This window comes from Ovis aries, chromosome 3, assembly GCF_016772045.2.
Source record: "Ovis aries strain OAR_USU_Benz2616 breed Rambouillet chromosome 3, ARS-UI_Ramb_v3.0, whole genome shotgun sequence".
Classification (NCBI taxonomy): Eukaryota; Metazoa; Chordata; class Mammalia; order Artiodactyla; family Bovidae; genus Ovis; species Ovis aries.
This window is the reverse complement of record NC_056056.1, coordinates 33,733,186-33,749,338: the sequence shown is the minus strand read 5'-3', so window position 1 is coordinate 33,749,338 and position 16,153 is coordinate 33,733,186. Positions and strand designations below refer to the sequence as shown.

Sequence of the window (16,153 nt, the reverse complement as noted above, 5' to 3'; positions counted from 1 at the left end):
AATCTCATATCCATTTTTGTAATTCTTGTTAAAAAAAAACTTTTTCAGGTCATGCTTGGCCTCATCACCACCATTCTGTTTGATAGTTATGTGGCACAGGCAACCGTGGCAGGAACAGTACCAGGCAGACTCAAAAGATCCTAGGCTGGGCTCGTTGGCTGAATGACCTTGGGCAAGTTGCTCTCCCCATTCCCCGCTTCCCCTTCAGGGCCTCATTTCCACATCTGTGATTATGAGGGGGTTAGTCTAGATCAGAGATCTCTAGACATTTTGGATCATGCACCCTCAGCAATAAAATAATATGGAGTATGCACCCATAATAGGCATATATTCACTTATAAATTTTATGCCTTTACTACAGTACTAAATGTTATGAAATAAACATGCAAAATTAAAAGTTAAATATGTGAAATATGTATGTATATTTTGTCTGCACCACACTGTTTGTGGGTTCTTGTGTTCTGACCAGGGACTGAACCCAAACCCTAGACATTGGAGGTAGAATCTTAACCTCTGGACCATCAGGGAATTCCCTACATAAAATTTTTAAAAATAAATTATCCTTTACTTTATATAACAAAATTTCCTCCTTTCACAATTTTATTGTTTGCTTAGAATTAATAACAATGTTGGGGAAGCAATTGAATATGTTTCATTTCTTTTTGGAATCTTGCTTTAACACTTTGAGACAGAGAGCCATTTAGGAGTCTGGTCTAGCTGGGTTTGTTTTTAATGGCTGAAGTGGTTGATCCAAAGAAAAGGATGTATCACTAGCTACATTAAATTATGGTACTCATTTTCGACCCCAACCACCAGTTAAAGACTTCTGACTGAAATTAAGCTAGTTGATGCCCATCTTCCATTACGTCAGTCAGGGGCTCTTATGAGCTAATTGGAAAGCATTGCATATTGTATATCCACTTGTTAGATTTTTAACAAATGGACTGAATATCCACTCTTCACTTGGACCACTTTCAAACAGATTAGAAAAATATGTTTCTAATATTTTCAGATATGCAGACAGAAACATCTTTATAGGTGATCACAGGAGATAACAGGTTGTCAACAACAAAAATCTCATTTTCAAAACATTCTCTTCAAAGCATGAGTTTCTTTGGAAAATCAAACACTTTCTCACTCATTACTATAATGAGTCACCTTTCCCTTGAAGAGTCAGAAGAATTTGAGTTCATATATTGGTGGATATCTCTGAGGTAGCAAACTGCCAACAGCCACTTGTCCTCAGAAAAAGCTCACCAAATTTTGAACACTTGTCTTTTTGTACAAGAATACATCCTCTTTAACTCTGATGACTATTTTAAGTGCACTGCCAGAAGATAACCAACAAGCCTCTTGGTGGTTCAAAATATTTTCATAGTCATTTTCCTTCTGATTATAAATCATTTTATAAGTTTTACTATATTAAAAAAAAAAAAAACAACTGATCACACCAATGCATCCCACAGCACTTGTATATATCTGGATTTGAGCTCTTGACTGCAGTAGCCTGAAGGAAATTCTGCAGGGAGTAGTTTCACATGTATCAACATCCTTGCACCCCTACCCAGAATCCATTTTCATCAGGAAGCAGCCACTCTATCAGTGATTACACTCAGACAAATTTTCTCATAAATGATGTCTTTATTAAGGAAGTAATGCACTGTTCAGTACACATCGCCTCTTCCCTTTAGTGGCTCACAGAAATGTGGTTCCTCATGTGTTTCATTATTGAAACAGAATCTAGGAACACCACGTTAGAAACAGCCGCATTTTCTTCAACTATTTAATACATTTTGTGAAATTTGTTCTAATGCATATTTCTGTACACCTTCAGCAAAATTTTCTCTGCATCTTCCGATAGAATCTGTGGTCATCATGTTGCGTTCATGCACTATTCTTGCTACCAGCAGGTACCACACCGACAGCCGGGTTCCCAGTCTCTATGAGACAAGGTGTGTGTGTGTCGGGGGGTGAGGGTGGAGGGGTGTGTGTAGGTGGATAATAGTCATGTGATACGGGTCTAAGGAGGGATGAATTGACTTCCTGGCAATTATTCTTCCTCCCCCATCACTCCCAGTAATTCCAGAAAAAACATCTGCTTCATTGACTATGCTAAAGCCTTTGTGTGGATCACAACAAGCTGTGGAAAATTCTTGAAGAGATGGGAATACCAGACCACCTTAGTTGCCTCCTGAGAAACCTATAAGCAGGTCAAGAAGCAACAGAACCAGACACAGAACAATGAACTGGTTCACTGGTCACCCTGTTTATTTAACTTATATGCAGAGCACATCATGCAAAATGCTGAGCTGGATGAAGCACATGTGAAATCAAGATTGCCGGGGGAAATATCAATAACGTCAGATATGCAGATGACATCACCCTTCTGGCAGAAAGCAAAGAGAAACTAAAGAGCCTCTTGATGAAGGTGAAAGAGGAGAGTGAAAAATCTGGCTTAAAACTCCACATTCAAAAAACTAAGATCATGGCATCCAGTCCCATCACTTCATGGCAAATAGATGGGGAAACAGTGGAAACAGTGACAGACTTTATTTTCTTGGATTCCAAAATCACTACAGATGGTGATTGCAACCATAAAATTAGAAGACGCTTGTTCCTTGGAAGAAAAGCTATGACAAGCCTAGACAGCATATTGCAAAGCAGAGACATTACTTTGTTAACAAAGGTCCATCTAGTCAAAGCTATGGTTTTTCCAGTAGTCACATATAGGTGTGAGAGTCGGACTATAAAGAAGGCTGAGTATCGAAGAATTGATGCGGGTGCTGACAGAGGAGCCTGGTGGGCTGCAATCCATGGGGTCGCTAAGAGTTGGGTACGACTGAGCGACTTCACTTTCACTTTTCACTTTCATGCACTGGGGAAGAAAATGGCAACCCACTCCAGTATTCTTGCCTGGAGAATCCCAGGGACGGGGAAGCCTGGTGGGCTGCTGTCTATGGGGTCGCACAGAGTTGGACACGACTGAAGCGACTTAGCAGCAGCAGCAGCAGCAGAGAAGACTCTTGAGAGTCCCTTGGACTGCAAGGAGATCCAACCAGTCCATCCTAAAGGAAATCAACCCTGAATATTCATTGGAAGGACTGATGCTGAAGCTGAAGCTCCAATACTTTGGCCACCTCATGCGAAGAACTGACTCATTAGAAAAGATCCTGATGCTGGAAAAGATTGAGGGCAGGAGGAGAGGAGGACAACAGAGATGGTTGGATGGCATCACTGACTCAATGGACTTGAGTCTGAGCAAGCTCCAGGAGATGGTGAAGGACAGGGAAGCCTGGCGTACTGCAGCTCATGGGGTCTCAAAGAGTCGGACACAACTGAGTGGCTGAACAACAATCCACATCACTCCCAGTAAAGCCAAGAAGTAGGGGCAACCCCCAGGGAAGGGCTGGTATCTCATTCATGGGTGGATAGATGCTTAGGCAGTGAGCTTATTGATCTAAGTGCAGGAGAACAGAACTGGAGATGGGACTTCCCATTACATCTGACTGTATTCTCATTGTTTCTACCTCATAGAGAAGAACTCGCATTTTAAGTACGAGAGGTATCTGCCCTGACATTTTCTTGTTCACTTGCATTTGCATTGTAAGCATTATCTTCAATTGTGGTTTCCTTGCAGGAATCTTGTTAAGCCACCTATCCATTTGTGAGAGTTAATTTAGTTACAATTTGGCAAAGTAATCTGTAAAGCCACTTAGCTACATGGATGTGACCTAGAATACATCACTCTAGATAGCTCTTATCAGGATCCATTTGAGGCAGGCAAACCAAGCTTTCTAGGGAGCATGGAAGTGAATGGACAGAGGAAACAGGAGCTAGTTTGGAAGACCTAGCAGCACAGCCCAGGTTCACCTGGACTCTGGCCACTCCTGAAACAAATTTAAGTATATGTATGAGATTAATCCTGTCAGTTGAAAATCCTATTTACAATGCAGATTTCTCAGTGTATTGGTTTACTAAGGCTGCCATCACAAAGTGTCACAACTATGTAGATTAGACAGAAATGTGTTATCTCACTTTCTGGAGGCTGGAAGCCTGAGGATCAAGGTGTCTGCAAGGCTGGTTGCTTTTGAGAGCTGGGAGGAAGAATCTTTTCCACCCCTCTCTCCTGGCTTGCAGAAGTTTCCGGCAATATTTGGCATTCCTTGGCTTGTGCCTGTGTCACCCAGATCTCGGCCTTCATCTTTATGTGATGTTCCCCCTGACTAAGTGTCTCTGTGTCCAGATTTCCCATTTTATAAAAACACCATTCATGTTAGATCTGGGGCCCACCCCAGACCTAACATGCCCTTAACTAACCACATCTGCAATGGCCATATTTCCAAATGAGGTCACGTTCTGAGCTATTCAGGGTCAGAACCTCAACATATAAAATTGGGACGAGATGCAATTCAATCCATTATTCTGGGCTGTGCCTCAGATCTTCTAAAACAGGATCTCTGAGGGCAGGAGTTACAATTCATGTGTTCAAGAAGGACCTCGGATAACCGGTATGCTCATTAAGGCTAGAGGTCTACACAGTCATGGGAGATGACTCAGAATGTCCTCTCTCCCATCTCAAGTGCATACACCAAATAGAATTAAACTATAGACTTTCATATTGTAGCTGAGTTCAAAAGAAACAAAACAGAAATGTTCATGATGAATGTCTCCAACGTGGAAACATTAAAGCCAGAGAGCAAAGCACTGGCTGAAGCTAGGGCAGCTCTGAGGAGTGATAGACAAGGTCATGGGCCCAGACAGGCTGGGGCTGGGGTCCAGTGAGGGAGCTGATACGGTGTGTGTACTATGGAACCACTCCTTTTGCAAGAAGCCTAGAGCCTTGAAGAGATACCTTGTCAGTCAAAGGGGACTAGAAAAATCAACTAAAGGTTTGTTTCCACTAATCAAAACTTTGGAAGATGGAGAATTTGCTGTGTGAATTTGCAGAATCAAATAGCTTTCTTAGCTGAGATGCATCTAAGGAAATGGAATTTTAGTTGATGAGAAGGGAGTGATAAGGGTCAGTCTGGGACACCAGAAGCAAAGCTGGTATCTGATAAGGCCTACCAGAAATAGGATGAGATTAGAGTAGACAGAGGCTGGATTTCTGAGCAATTTTGGGCCAAGGAGTCCCACTAGGTGGGGATGGATAAGAAACACAGAGAGCAGGAGGAGGAGAGTGCCAAAGATGAATATGTTACTTTTAAATATTCCCAAGATTGTTCTGTGCCTTTTACTCTCCTTAAATCTGCCCATCCCCAAAGCCCATCCCACCTGCCCATTCCTGGGGGCTAGAGAGAGAACAGCAAGGTGGCCTTCATGAGCTGCCACTGAGCTGGTTGAGAAATGGCTTAGAGCCTTGTGGTGCCAGCTCGGAAGAGCCCTCTCATGAATGACCCTGGCCAGGCCCACTTTAGAGAAGTCAGGGTTTCTAAAATCACATGACGCTTCCTCATTTGGGACTCAAATTTGAGAACTAGTTGGTTTAAAAATGAAAACTGCTATACAAATTATAATATCTTGTAGCAGTTGTATACCAACTTAAAATAATATCTTGTAGTAGTTGTATACCAACTTAGGACTACCATCTGTTGAGTGTTATTTATTGTGCAACTTTAGGGTTTTCCAGATGGGGTCAGTGGTAAAGAACCTAATGCCAATTCAGGAGATGTAAGAGACATGAATTCAATCCCTGGGTCAGGAAGATCTCCCAGAGGAGGGCCTGGCAACCCACTCCAGTATTCTTACCTGAAGAATCCCATGGACAGAGGAGCCTGGAAGGCTACAGTCCATAAAGCTGCAAAGAGTTGGCCATGACTGGAGCAACTGAGCACACACACATGCAACTTTAAACCTATCCTGTTTAATCCTCACAGCAGACCTATTCAGTAGGCATAGTATTATCCCACCTGATCTTGTGGAGGAGAAATCTTAGGCTCTGGAGATTATGTAAAATGATCACTAGTAAACAGTGAAGCCAGGACTGAAACCTGGGTTGGTCTGACTTCTACATCAATATGTTAATAGTAGTTAAACATGGAGAGTGAATCAGGAACAATAGTTATCCCATTTTTAATATTATGGGGGGGGGTGTTTTCCAAATTTTACATATAAATTAATAAACATTTAAAAAAGAAAAACAACCAAAAAATGAGCCTTTGGAAAGTACCCGAAGGAGAAGGCAACAGTGGGGAGAGTGATGTTAAGTGTGGTTCTTCATCCTAGGTACCCTCGATCATGTCCATGATCCTGGCTCATTGACCTAACATCTACTCCAGTATTTAGGTTGTTGCTCTTGCTTTCCAGGACACTGTGCTTCTAATGGATTAATGAGGCCCTGGGAGGCATGAACCTGACAAGCCTCCTGCCTCTTTCTCCCCCTCCCCACCTACAGGTCAACCCTTTCAGAGACCGAATCTGCAGAGTGTTCTCCCACAACAATGTGTTCTCCTTTGAGGATGTTCTGGGCATGGCGTCTGTGTTCAGCGAGCAGGCCTGCCCCAGCCTCAAGATAGAGTACGCCTTCCGCATCTATGGTGGGTGCTGTGGGGACTGCGTGGTGGGGCAAGGGCCACAGAGTAAATACCACATCTGGAAGCCATCAGCATCAGTGCATTGGTCTGAGGCTGGTCGTTGGGGATTACTTGAGTATGAGGGGTATTATACTTCTCAAGTACTGTAGATCTTTGCTTTTTTTCTTAGTGGTTGAGAAGTCCAGCTCTAATGGATTGATGACTTCCCTTCCATGTCACCAGAGAGAGGCAAATGGAGTCACTGGTGCTAATATTCCATATAGCAGCACGGGCAGGCCAGAAAGAGAAAGAGAGGACTGTATATGGGCATGAGGGGGTTATGCTTGTTCTATAAAAGTTAAGAGATTTAAACACTGAAACTAGCTCAGCCACTAAATAGCTGAGAAATCTTGGGCAAATAGGTTTACTTTTTAGAGCCTCGGTTTCCTTATCTTAAAAATGAGCAAGTCGAGAGAGATCATCTCTGAGGTCCCATGACACTTTATGCCTCTGATCTTGTCAGGGAGCCACAAAGCTCTGCTAAAGTTCTGCTCTTCAGCCTCATGGACCCCTAGCACATCTGGGGCCCCGGAAATCCTCAAAAGGAACCAAAAGGAAAGAAACAAAGCCTTCAAACAGATCACATGCAAGGCTTCAAGCTCATCTTGACAACCCCTTGGGCCAAAGGACTTGTACATTTAGGCTTGTATAATTTGTCGTCTCGCCTGTCTTCCTTTTCTACCGGCTCCTCCCACCCAGTCCCCACATGGTGGATGCCAACCCTTTTATTCCTGCCTCAGCCAAGTGGGCTTGGATAGAATGGAGTGAAGGGGATTTAAGCCAGAGGGACCTATGAAGTCTCAGTGTCTCATCTATCATGTAAAAGGGGCTTAATGATATTTTTGTATTTGATATGCCTTCAGGCTTAGTATCCAGTAAACACATATGAAATCATAAGTTTCCCTACAGAGAAAACCTGAGTAAGCTCCTATCATACTGTCGAATCAGCCAAAAGCAACTGTAAACTCTAAACAAAATGTAAAAATCAACTACCTCAAGGCACTGCGTAGCCATGGAAAGCATAGATTTAACACGTGAAAAAAGGAAATGGTGCTGAACAGCTCTCCACCCCCTCCCCCAACTTTTAGTTTTGTACTTTTCCAGCCTGAAGGTGAGCTTCAATAAGTGGCGTCATACAGGACTAATAGAAACCCTGATCTCTTTCTGACTTCAAAAATCAGAGAGTTTGGGACACCTTTTCCCTCAAAAGTGAAAAGAAGGGAGAGTCCATGAAAGAAAGTCCGCTGCTGCTGCTGCTGCTGCTAAGTCGCTTCAGTCGTGTCCAATTCTGTGCGATCCCATAGACAGCAGCCCACCAGGCTCCCCCGTCCCTGGGATTCTCCAGGCAAGAACACTGGAGTGGGTTGTCATTTCCTTCTCCAGTGCATTAAAGTGAAAAGTGAAAGTGAAGTCGCTCAGTCATGCCTGACTCTTAGCGACCCCATGGACTGCAGCCTACCAGGCTCCTTCATCCATGGGATTTTTCAGGCAGGAGTACTAGAGTGGGTTGCCATTGCCTTCTCCATGAAAGAAAGTCAGAAGGAGCCAAATCTCATTCTGACCTCTAAACCATATATACCAGGATGAACTTAAAGCAGCTCAGGTAAGGAAGAAAGAACTGAATGGAGAGTTGAGCTGCATTGCATTTTACAAGGTCCCTGAGTGATAGGGATTGCCCACTAGAATAGAAAATTCATTACTCTTTGGAAGAATAGAATAGAATCCACAGTTTCTACATAAAATATTTATAATGTCTAAGATACAATAAAATTATTCAGTATTTTAGTAGTTTTTAAACGAAAAATGATGCCTTCCCAAGAATGAGGACTGACTCTGATATGAACCAGATGTTGGAATTAGCTGATAAGTATCTTCAAACAGTTATTATAATCATTCCCAATGATATAAAAGAAAATGGGTTCCTAATGAATGAAAGGATAGAAATTCTCAGTAGAAAAATAGAAACTATAAGGATCAAATGGAAAATACAGAACTCAAAAATAAAATATCTGAAATAAAAATCTACCATTTGGGCTTAGCAGGAGACTCAAGCCCACTCCAGTGTTCTTGCCTGGAGAATCCCAGGGATGGTGGAGCCTGGTGGGCTGCCATCAATGGGGTTGCACAGAGTCGGACACGGCTGAAGTGACTTAGCAGCAGCAGCAGCAGCAGAAGAAGAATCATGATGAGAGGAAAGAGTCTGTAAACCTGAAGACTGATCAATAGAATATAACCTAATCTGAAGAACAGAGAAGAAAAATATGATGAGAAAAAAGAATCGGACCCTGAGGGACATGAAGGACAATAGGAAGGTCTAACAAATATCCAGCTGACATCTCAGAAGGAGAGGAAAGGACAGGGCAGAAAAGATATCTGCAGAAATAAGGGCCTCAAATGTCCTAAATTTGATATGAGACACAAATTTACAGTGAACTTTAAGCAGGGTAAGTACAAATGAAATCATAGACCCAAATTCAGTTGGCTTAATAGTCCATTCAGTGTTATTCCTCCTTCCTTACCCCAAGCATTGCTGGGAGTCCCCAGGGATTTCCAAGCTATCCACAGAATTCTAGTTCATGAGCGCTGATACTTTCTGTCGGGCCTTCCACCGCAGAGCGCTTGCTGAGCTACCTCTAGCCTCTTCCATCTCCTGTTAGTACTCTTCTGGATGGGCCAGCACTTCTGGGTGGAAAATGCTGACCCAGACTAGGTGCTCTTGTGTTACCTGTGCAAGTAACATGAAGTTACCTGTGTAAAAGGCAACCGAGGAGGAGCAGCAGTGTATTAGTTTTCCACTGCTGTGTAATAAGTCACCACAAACGTAATGGCTTTAGATGAAACATACTTAGAATCTCACAGTTTCTGGGGGTGAGGAGTCTGGGCACAGCTTGGTCGGGTCCTCAGCTTAGGGTTTCACAAGATTGCAATCAAGGTTTTGGCTGGGCTGCAATCTCACCTGAAGAATGATTGACAGGGGAGGAACCCACTTACAAGTTCACTCCAGTTGTTGGCAGAATTCATGGACATGACTGAGCGACTGAACAGCAACAATAGAACTTAGAGCCCTGGCCTTTTGCTGGCGACCGCCTGCATCCTGCCCTCAGTTTCCAGAGGGTGGTCTATGCTCCTAGTCACATGGGCCTCCCAACGTGGCCAGTCGCTTCTTCCAAGACAGCTAGGGAGTCTCTTGGGCCAGACTGCTGGCATTATAACATATATTATAGACGTCTCATCTGTTGCCAAATCCCGCTGCTTAGATGTAAGTCCCCACACACACTAGATGGGCGAGTCGATTAGACAAAAGCATGAACACCAAGAAGAGCAGATCATGAAGGAGGGAAGGCACTAGAGTTTGTCCACCATAAGCAGCGTGGAATCCACGGCAGAAGTGAAGCAGGCTTCCCGAGGGCCTCAAATGCAGCTGGAAAGTGCTCAGGAAACCAGAGAGCTCCTTTCTCCTTTTCTCTCTGTCCCTGCCTAGTCTCTTATCTCTGTTTCTCTCTGCGCACCTTCTCCTTCTGCAGATCCAATTTTTATGCCTCTGTGCCTAAGGACCAAAGAGGGCTACCCCAGCCTTCACATGACCTATGGGCTTCACTCTGACTGACGGGCCACAAGCATCTCTGTCTCTCATTTCCATTTTCTCAGGAGATGCTTACTGGCTCCGCAAAACCAGAGATCCAGCTGCCCTTGGGTTAGGTGACCAAGCTTGTCCAGTCATCCACCACCAAGAGGAAGCAGAGTCACATAAATAAATGTGGCTTCTGAGGCCAAACACTGGGAGTTGAGATGCTGCTCAGAGATGGCAGTGTAGGCTGGGGAGATGTTCCAAAAGATATCTGTCTCAGCTGTGTTTCCATTGTTTCTAGAGCTAAACAAACAAAACCACCAAACCTTCAGGGAGCTAGATGAGTTCCCTCAAGACATGGGAGCTCAAATGTCTTCAGCTCAAGAATGGGGGGAAGGTCCTCCCTCCTGAGAGGTCAGGCAGGGTCCTCAGGTCACATCAAGAAGCAGACACTCCAGTCCCCTACACTGTCCTTGTATCTTCTCCCCCTACCCGCCTCCAGGGGCCCCTTGAACAGTTTCCTTCCTTTCTGAGCTCCAGTGCAAAAGCAAAAAGCACAGAGGCTTCATGCAAATCAGTGGTGCAAATAGATGCCTAGGGACTCATAAACTCCAAGGCTTCATCAGTTAGACTCAGGCAAATCTGAATTCTCTTCTGGCTCAGAAGATCTGCTACCTTACAGAGCTGTCAGCAGGACTGAAGACAGGACGTGTGAATCTCTGAGCCTGGTGCCTGGCCCGTGATGGCTGCCGTATAACTTGAGGTGGTAGTGGTAGCAATGAAGGAAGGAGAGGAGGACTAAAAAGAAGGGAAAGAAAAGGAGAAAGAAAAGAGAAGAGAGGACGACGATGTGATGGCCCCAGCAATCGTCCTTAGCCAATCTGAAGACCTAACTCAGTATTCTAACCCCTCATTACACCAACTGTGGCCTAGATACCAGCAGCAGCATCATTGCCAGAGAGTTTGCTCGAAGTGTAGGATCTCAGGCCTCAGTGTCCACTTACTGAATCAGAATCTACCTTTGAACAAGACTCCCAGATGATTCCTCTGCGCCTGAAAGTTTCAGAAGCATGGCTCTAACCCACTGATTTTCCAATGTGGCCAATACTGGAATCACTGTTGTTCAGTTGATGGGTCACGTCCAACTCTCTGTGATCTACAAAGAGTAGATCTCTGTGGACTACAGCATGGACGACATTGGAATTACCCGGGGAGTTTTCAAGACCTACACTTGGGCCCCATCTGCAGAAACTTGATGTGATGGTGTTGGGTATGCCCTGGTTGATATGCTTTTTGAAAGTGCCCTGCAGGATTCTAAAAAAAAAAGGGCGGGGGGGGGGGGGAAGTGCTGAAGAGTTACTACTGCTCTGACCTGCTATATCAGTTAGGACTGCATTCAGTTACTTGTAAGAGCATCCTTGTTTGAAAAAAAAGAAATCCTGGATTCAGGCAGTCCAGAGCTGAGGTAATGGCTCCAGGAGGCAATCAAGGGCCCGGGCTCCTTCAAGCCTCCTAATCTCCCATCTTTAATGGGACTGCTGTCCTCAGAGTCTCAAGATATATTCTGTGCCTACAGGTATCTCGTCATCCCAGTCAGGGAGAAAAAGAGATGGGAGAGGGGATAAGGACAAAATGGACATTGAAACACACAGATGACATCTACTCTTCTTTAACAAACTTTCTTGGAAGCTCCACCCAGCAAACTTTGGCTATAACTTCATTGGCCAGAACTGTTAAATGGTCACACATAGCCCCAAGGGGGACTGGGAGGCTGTGTATTTTAAGCTGGACATAAACAAGAATTGCAATTCTGTTAGGAAGAAGGAAAGGGCGAATGGCTGTCACTCAAGTCCAGCCAGCCAGCCACACCTACCCAGGACATACCTCCTGGCCTCCAGTCTCTGCTCTGAGGGACCGTCCTGGCCTCCACCTGATCCATCCTCTTCTCTCAGTGTCTCTGGGGAGACTTTCTACCTGTCAGAGACCAGCATCCCAGCACTGCTCTTCTGCTCGGGTCAGCACGCTCCCACCAGCTGTGAATTACCCTCAGACAGCTGCCATGGCACCAGTGGCTGATCTTCCAGAGGTCCTGCTGGCCCAGCTCCCATATGCAGAGACTGCGGCAAAGCAACATGGCTTTGATCTGACGTGGGGATGCTAGTGGCTGGGAGTGGTGAGGGAGGCAACCTCAGTTCCCGTGGGAAGAGTGGTGAAGGCCTGCCTTACCTCACTCACGCAAATGAGCTAATCTTGTGAAAGTACTTTGTAAATTTCGAGGAGTAACATGACAGATTGAGATGATGACGGTCAGAGAGTTTGGGGGACCCCTGAAGGCTGAGCCCACCAACTCGCTCATCTCCCTCATTGCTGGGAAACAGCAAGAAGAGCCCTCCTCTCTACCCAAAGTGGCCAAGAACATGGGATATGAGGCTTCTGAGGCCACATAGGCTGCCGGGTAGCCCAGAGCTCCCAGCCCTCAACCCTTACCCAGGCAGTTCTGCCCTGGCATCCCCAAAGGAGGGGAACTGTCCAGGACTACACTTTACTCCAGCAAATTATTCTGTTTTCAGATGGCTTGGGATCAAAGCCATGTTGCTTTGCCGCAGTCTCTGCATATGGGAGCTGGGCCAGCAGGACCTCTGGAAACACTGCGGGGGGTGGGGTGGGGGGAAGGGTCTCAGGAGAGGCTGCAGGGCTTCTTGCCCACAGCGCAAGGTCACTGCGGAGCCCCATTCCCTCCGGTCTGGACGCTGGCCCCTCCCAAGCCCCTCTGCCTCTCTCCCACTGGCTCTGATCCATCGCCCATGGTGTGTCACAGCAGAGCCATGTGGGGCGCGCTTAGATGAACATCATGGGCTTTAGCGTCCAGTCCCTGTGGCTGATTACCATTCAGCCAGGGGAGAGCCACCTGCCCTAGGAGTGAGGTGCTCAACTGGACCTTTATGTCCACACTCTTCCTTGGAGAACAGAGACCAAGGTCTTGGCTCCACCCCCGAAGGGTCCCCGTGACACCAGCAAACTCATTCCTCCACTCAGGGCCCAAGTTAGCTCTAGCTGTCATTCTTCAATGTGGGATATTACACAGTTCCTAAGGTTTGTGGGTTTCATATTCAACGGTCATCACGAGATCTAGAATTGAACCTGCCTTCTGTTGCTACAACTCCCCACCCTTAGGCCTGCCCAGGTCCCCCCGAGTATCACCTTCTAGGCCCACCTGGCACAGCTGGGCTCCTCGGGGCGTCCCAGAGGCTGGTGGGAGCCTGCAGGTTCCAGCCGGTGCCCTGGCCCCAGGACTCCCTTCCTCTGAGGCCCCGCCTCCTCTCAGCAGATTTTAATGAGAACGGCTTCATTGACGAGGAGGACTTGCAGAGGATCATCCTCCGGCTGCTCAACAGTGACGACATGTCAGAAGACATGCTGACCGACCTTACCAGCCATGTGTGTGCCCAGGGCTGCGGGGCGGGGGGGTGGGTCCAGCCACCACTGGAAGCCTCTTAATGGCAGGTGAATGAGGGGCTCTGGGGGATGCACACTTGCTAGAAACAACTACCCCCAGTTTCTGTCCTGCCTCCAGGATCATGCCTCCCTTCCTGGGTCCCCAGAGCAGTAGCCCAAGCGCCCCATCCAAGGGGCCCTCCCACCAACACTGCAGCCACTGCAGGCAGGTGGGCCAACAGCAGCGCAGCCTCAGATGGACACATCACAACGTCCCCTTGTCCACACTATAACAGCACCACACAATGCCCAGATGTCCTCAAGTGGCCATCCAGAGGACACGAAGGCAGCCCTGAGCCCATCTGTCCTAAGACTATGAGAACTCTCTGGTCTGGATGGAAACTAGGAGCAAAGATAAAATCATGGGGGTGCCCAGCTGCATCCCACCCTGACTGTACATGTTGCAGAGCAGCGCCCCTGCCTGTGACTGGGGACAGGAGTGGGTGGGGGTGTAACCCTGTCCACCACCCCCAAGCCCGTTCTCACTGCCAAGTTTGTGCTGGAAACACCAAGAGGACTCTTGCCCACAATGAGATCAGCCCACAAGGTCCCAGACAGCAGTGCACACAACCTCATCTCTCTGCACCTCTGTGTCCTTGTCTGGGGCAGGATGGGGGTGGGAGTGCGGGCAGGGAGCGGAGAACCTGCCCCCAGGGGACTCTAGGGATGCTAAGCACCGGGCAGAGAGCCTGGCTTGTGGTAACACTCAGCATGTGGTCCCTGCCCCCGACCGCTGCACCCCATCTCACTTTCTGATTCTCTACATTCTGGCTCCTTTTGCGCCCCTGTCCAGGTCCTGAATGAGTCGGATCTGGACAATGACAACATGCTGTCTTTCTCAGAGTTTGAACATGCAATGGCCAAATCTCCAGATTTCATGAAGTAAGGTGTTCTGGAGTAGGGGGATGCCCAGCCTAGTGGGTGGGACAGGAAGATCCCCGCCCCCAGTCTCCCTGAGCCAGCAGAGCACCTCAGTCTTCCCAATGAGGTCATGAGTTTCCAGGGCACTTTGCAGATTCTTTCAGAATCAGCAATCCTGGAACTTCTGAGAAATGAGGTAACCTGGAAAGAGACAGGGCGTGGGGTTTCAAAATGCAAAGGGGAGATTGCGGTTCAGGCATTGCAAGCGACGCGGATGGTCCAGACTTCAGGTACTGTCCCTCTCCAGCCAACGCAAAGTCTGCTGGGCTGCAGGACTGACCTGGGCAGTCGCCTTTGCCACTGTTAGTCCTGCTCCCCTCCCCCTACAACTTCCAGTGGCCATCTGGAGCTGGGGACTGGCACAGAACCCGGGTGGGGGCGGGGCAGACAGTGAATATGCCCGTGATGGAGCTCAGAGAACTCAGGTGACAAGGGGCCGTAAGGGTCGTATCTGGTCCAGACTCTTCTGGACAATTGGCCATCTCCATATTGGCTGTGTTTAAGAGTTTCATTTGCGTCCCTCCGGTTGTAGGAAGTACACCACCACTGAGGGCAGCCCATGGCACGAGGACCAGCCTGCTAGGGCAGTCTTCTCGCGCTGAATTCCATGTTTGCCTGCGTCTGCTGTTCCTGCACCCTGTTCTGCCCTTGGTCCTCAGCCTAGGTGACAGCAAGGACAAATGCCCATTCAAAATGGTTTAACCAATCAAAAATGAACAAAACCAGCTAGACCTCATGGAGCGCCCAGTTGGGAGCCCGGAGTCTCTGCCTCTGTCCTCAGCAGCTCTGGTCTTTGCTTTATATGCAACCAGAAATCTCTGCTTTGCTAGGCATGAGACCAAATGTGGCTTTCGCACAGCAGTCAAGTTTATAGCTCTTTGGTTCCCAGTGACCCTCAGTGAATGTTCTTTGGCTCTGACTGAATTCCCCAAGAATCTGATTGGCCAGTCCAGGCAGGTGTCCGGCCCTCTTCCAATCACTTGGCTGGAGGAGATGGCCCTCCCTTCCAATATGGCTGCTCAGGGGCTCTTTTAGAGAAAGACGGTCCACACTTGGACCACCCCACTTGATCCTCTTCTTCTATAACAGCCCGGCACACAACTGAGGCTGGAATCCTGTCTGCCTTGAGTGTTTTCTTTGAATCACTCCCCTTTCTTTCCACTGGCTCCAGCACCACAAGGTTGTGACAGCCTTAGCATTCTGGAGCTGCTCAAAGAAGCTTTAAAGAAGGCTTTGGGGTGGCTTGGATTGCTGCAAGCTGACCATCGCTCAGACAAAGGGACACAAGAGGTGTGAACCCAGGAAGTAGAGGGGGCTTTGCAACTTCAGGCTTGAGGTGGCTAATGGAATTCCTTCTTTCAGCTCCTTTCGGATTCATTTCTGGGGATGTTGACATGAACACAAATACCTGCTCTGGTGGCCTTGAAGGGGACTTGGAATTCAACCCTCTGCAGGCACTAGAGGATTTCTGACTAGAAGAATGACTTTGTCCCCATCCCTCCCTCACTTCTAGAATATTGTTTATTCAATAAAGCAAAATTAAAGCCTTTCCCCTTTCTCATCAGTTCATCATATTTTGAACTGAACTGAACATTAT

General features: G+C 47.0%; 1 protein-coding gene across 1 annotated transcript in view; it reads left to right on the top strand.

Annotated features, from left to right (window-relative positions):
- Window positions 1-16,103, top strand: part of CIB4 (calcium and integrin binding family member 4) — a 52,420-nt gene extending 36,317 nt beyond the window's left edge. The window contains 4 exon segments of the mRNA NM_001164713.1: window positions 6,395-6,536; window positions 13,469-13,578; window positions 14,429-14,517; window positions 15,919-16,103. Coding sequence (NP_001158185.1) covers window positions 6,395-6,536; window positions 13,469-13,578; window positions 14,429-14,517; window positions 15,919-15,949 — 372 coding nt within the window. The 3' untranslated portion in view covers window positions 15,950-16,103.
- Window positions 16,104-16,153: the final 50 nt, after the last annotated feature.